General features: G+C 38.5%; 1 protein-coding gene across 1 annotated transcript; it reads left to right on the plus strand.

Moving 5' to 3' along the window:
- Nucleotides 1–673: 673 nt before the first annotated feature.
- LOC149959502 (uncharacterized) lies at nucleotides 674–1,507 on the plus strand. Its single transcript, XM_090167370.1, has one exon. It carries the CDS (start codon nucleotides 674–676, stop codon nucleotides 1,505–1,507), a length of 834 nt encoding a protein of 277 aa, XP_090023496.1.
- Nucleotides 1,508–2,521: the final 1,014 nt, after the last annotated feature.

Raw genomic sequence — 2,521 nt, forward strand, 5'->3', positions numbered from 1 at the left:
GGAAATCCCATTTTTAGTCGGAAATAACATCATTTCACGAATATTAGGTTCCCCACGATATTGGTAGGTCTTCGCTTCAAGCAGTGGCGGTTTTCCCCACAGGCGCACGCCCTAGGGCCCCCGATTTTTAGGGGCCCCATTTTAGCCGAAAAACCAAAATCCGGAGAAGCCTTAAATCCAAAGCTGATGCTTAAAATAAATTAATTCCATTTATTTGAAAATTTCAAAAATTCTCCTGGTCGTTTTCCCTACCACATTAATAATATTAGAACGTTTTCCATTTACCAGTGAATCTCAACAAAAAAATCCTGCTATACTTTTTCATCTAAGCCACGCTTTACACGAGCCGAGAATTCCTCGACGACACCGGACTCTTTTCGTCCTATGGGAAAGCGCGTTTCAAAGGGAGGCGTGTTTTTATATTCTCCTTCACCCTATGTTTCAGCATTGTGAAGCCTACGCTCTCCTTACGTCTAAGTATACAAGTCATACTGATATTGGAAGCCCTGAAATGTGAGGGCACCAGAATAATAAAGGAAATTATTTTCGATGTTTAGAGTACCTCGCGGAGTTGGACCCATTTATTAATAACCATTTGAAGAAATACAGTAAACACGGGAAAGGATCTGTTAGTTACTTATCAAACACTATTTGCGATGAATTCATAAATATAATGGGAGTAAAATTACGAAATCAATTTATCGAAGAAGTGAAAACGACCACATATTTCTCTTTAATAATTGACTCTACACCCGATATTAGTCACGTGGATCAGCTTGGTTTTGTCGTTAGATATGTATTACCCGATGGTCAAATTAAGGAAAGATTTATTTCCTTCATTGATATTCATTCACATCATGCCCTTAATTTGGAACAAGTTATAATAGAAACCCTAAATAAATGGGGTATAGATATTACAAAATGTAGAGGACAGAGCTACGACAATGCGTCCAACATGTCCGGAAACTACACTGGATTACAATCTCGGATTAAACACCACAGTCCTGCTGCCGAGTATATTCCCTGTTCTAGTCACAGTTTAAATCTTGTGAGTAATACTGCAGCCGAATCCTCAACTACGGCGATTTCATATTTCGATTTCATTCAAAATATATACGTTTGGTTTTCTGCATCTACGCACAGATGGAATATTTTGCAAAACCATCTTAACACAAACTCTTGCACTGTGAAAAAGGTCTCAGGTACAATGTTTTCCGCTCGTGCAGATGCGGTTTTTGCAATGTACAAAAGTTATAAACAAATTAAAGAAGCTCTGACTGAAATTGGTGATAACCTTCAACTAAAAGCATCATCTAGAGCTGAAGCTAAAGCTCTAGCTAATAAAATGGAATTGTACGAGAACTTTGACCCGTCCGTATATTTTTCCGCCATCTCTCTGGAAGGTTTCAGATTGCTTCACTTTCGTGTCGTTTCCGAAAGCGACATTCTGCCATTCCCCTTTGACTTTTACTATCGTAGCACCACTAATATGTACACTAGCGACTAGTGAAATACCTTAATATAAAGATAATTAGATACAGCATACATTGTGTACGTTAATAAAAATCTAGGTGGCGCTGTTTAGTACTGGGGAAGCCAAACGTAGATGTATAACGGAGTAAAAATGTGGTTTTTTGAATTTAACAGACAAACTAATCCATTAACGATAAATATGTAAAAAACATAAATTGAAGAATATATTCATATCTGTAATTTACGGTACTGCACGTTGAGCTGCAATATTAGGCGACTGAGATACGACCGTTTGAAGATATGTTTCCGACGCCATCCTTAATGGGGCGCCATTTTTAACAGCTGGGCGCTAGAGGGCGCCGGCAAACGGTTCGTGACTCCTGATACACTACTTTACACAGAAATTATATTTTCCTTTGTTCAGAAGATTTATTGTCGAATGGTCGATTTTAGGCACCTGGCTCACGGACTATAGCTGGAGTTGTTCTGCAATGGAGAAAAGACGAATTACAGTCCAAAACGTAAACTGAAAAGTAGGAGGAATTGTGTGGAATTGCAGTTGAGATTTCGAACAAAATTGAGACTGAGCTACAATTACCGTTTTTTGACGGCAATAGCACAAATGTAATCTTAGTATGACCTTGGATTAATATTAAAAACTAACGCTTACTGACTATTTCACACGTACCTTCGTTAACGCATTCGCGGGCGCCTGTCAATTTTTGGAGAAGACGTTGGGGTAGCGAGAGGGGGGGGGGAGACATTTAATTGGGGCAAGCTTCGCGGCGCGTGCGCGAGATTTCAAAATTAAGTTAAATAACGGCAGTTTGAAATTTGAGTCCTGTTTTCGGCTTCGAGTGGAATTATTGTAAGCTATTAATAGTTAAGTCGTTATGACCTTTTTAATTAAACGGTATAATACGGTACAATAATGTTATAAGATGGGAAGAGTCAAACATTGTTTATACCCAAAATGCAATAGCGATTCCAGATATGGATATAAAACCCATATGTTAGGAGTACCTTTTTTACCTTTTCCTCAAGTCAA

This window comes from Leiobunum rupestre, chromosome 2, assembly GCF_980474605.1.
Source record: "Leiobunum rupestre chromosome 2, qqLeiRupe1.1.hap1, whole genome shotgun sequence".
NCBI classification, from domain to species: domain Eukaryota; kingdom Metazoa; phylum Arthropoda; class Arachnida; order Opiliones; family Sclerosomatidae; genus Leiobunum; species Leiobunum rupestre.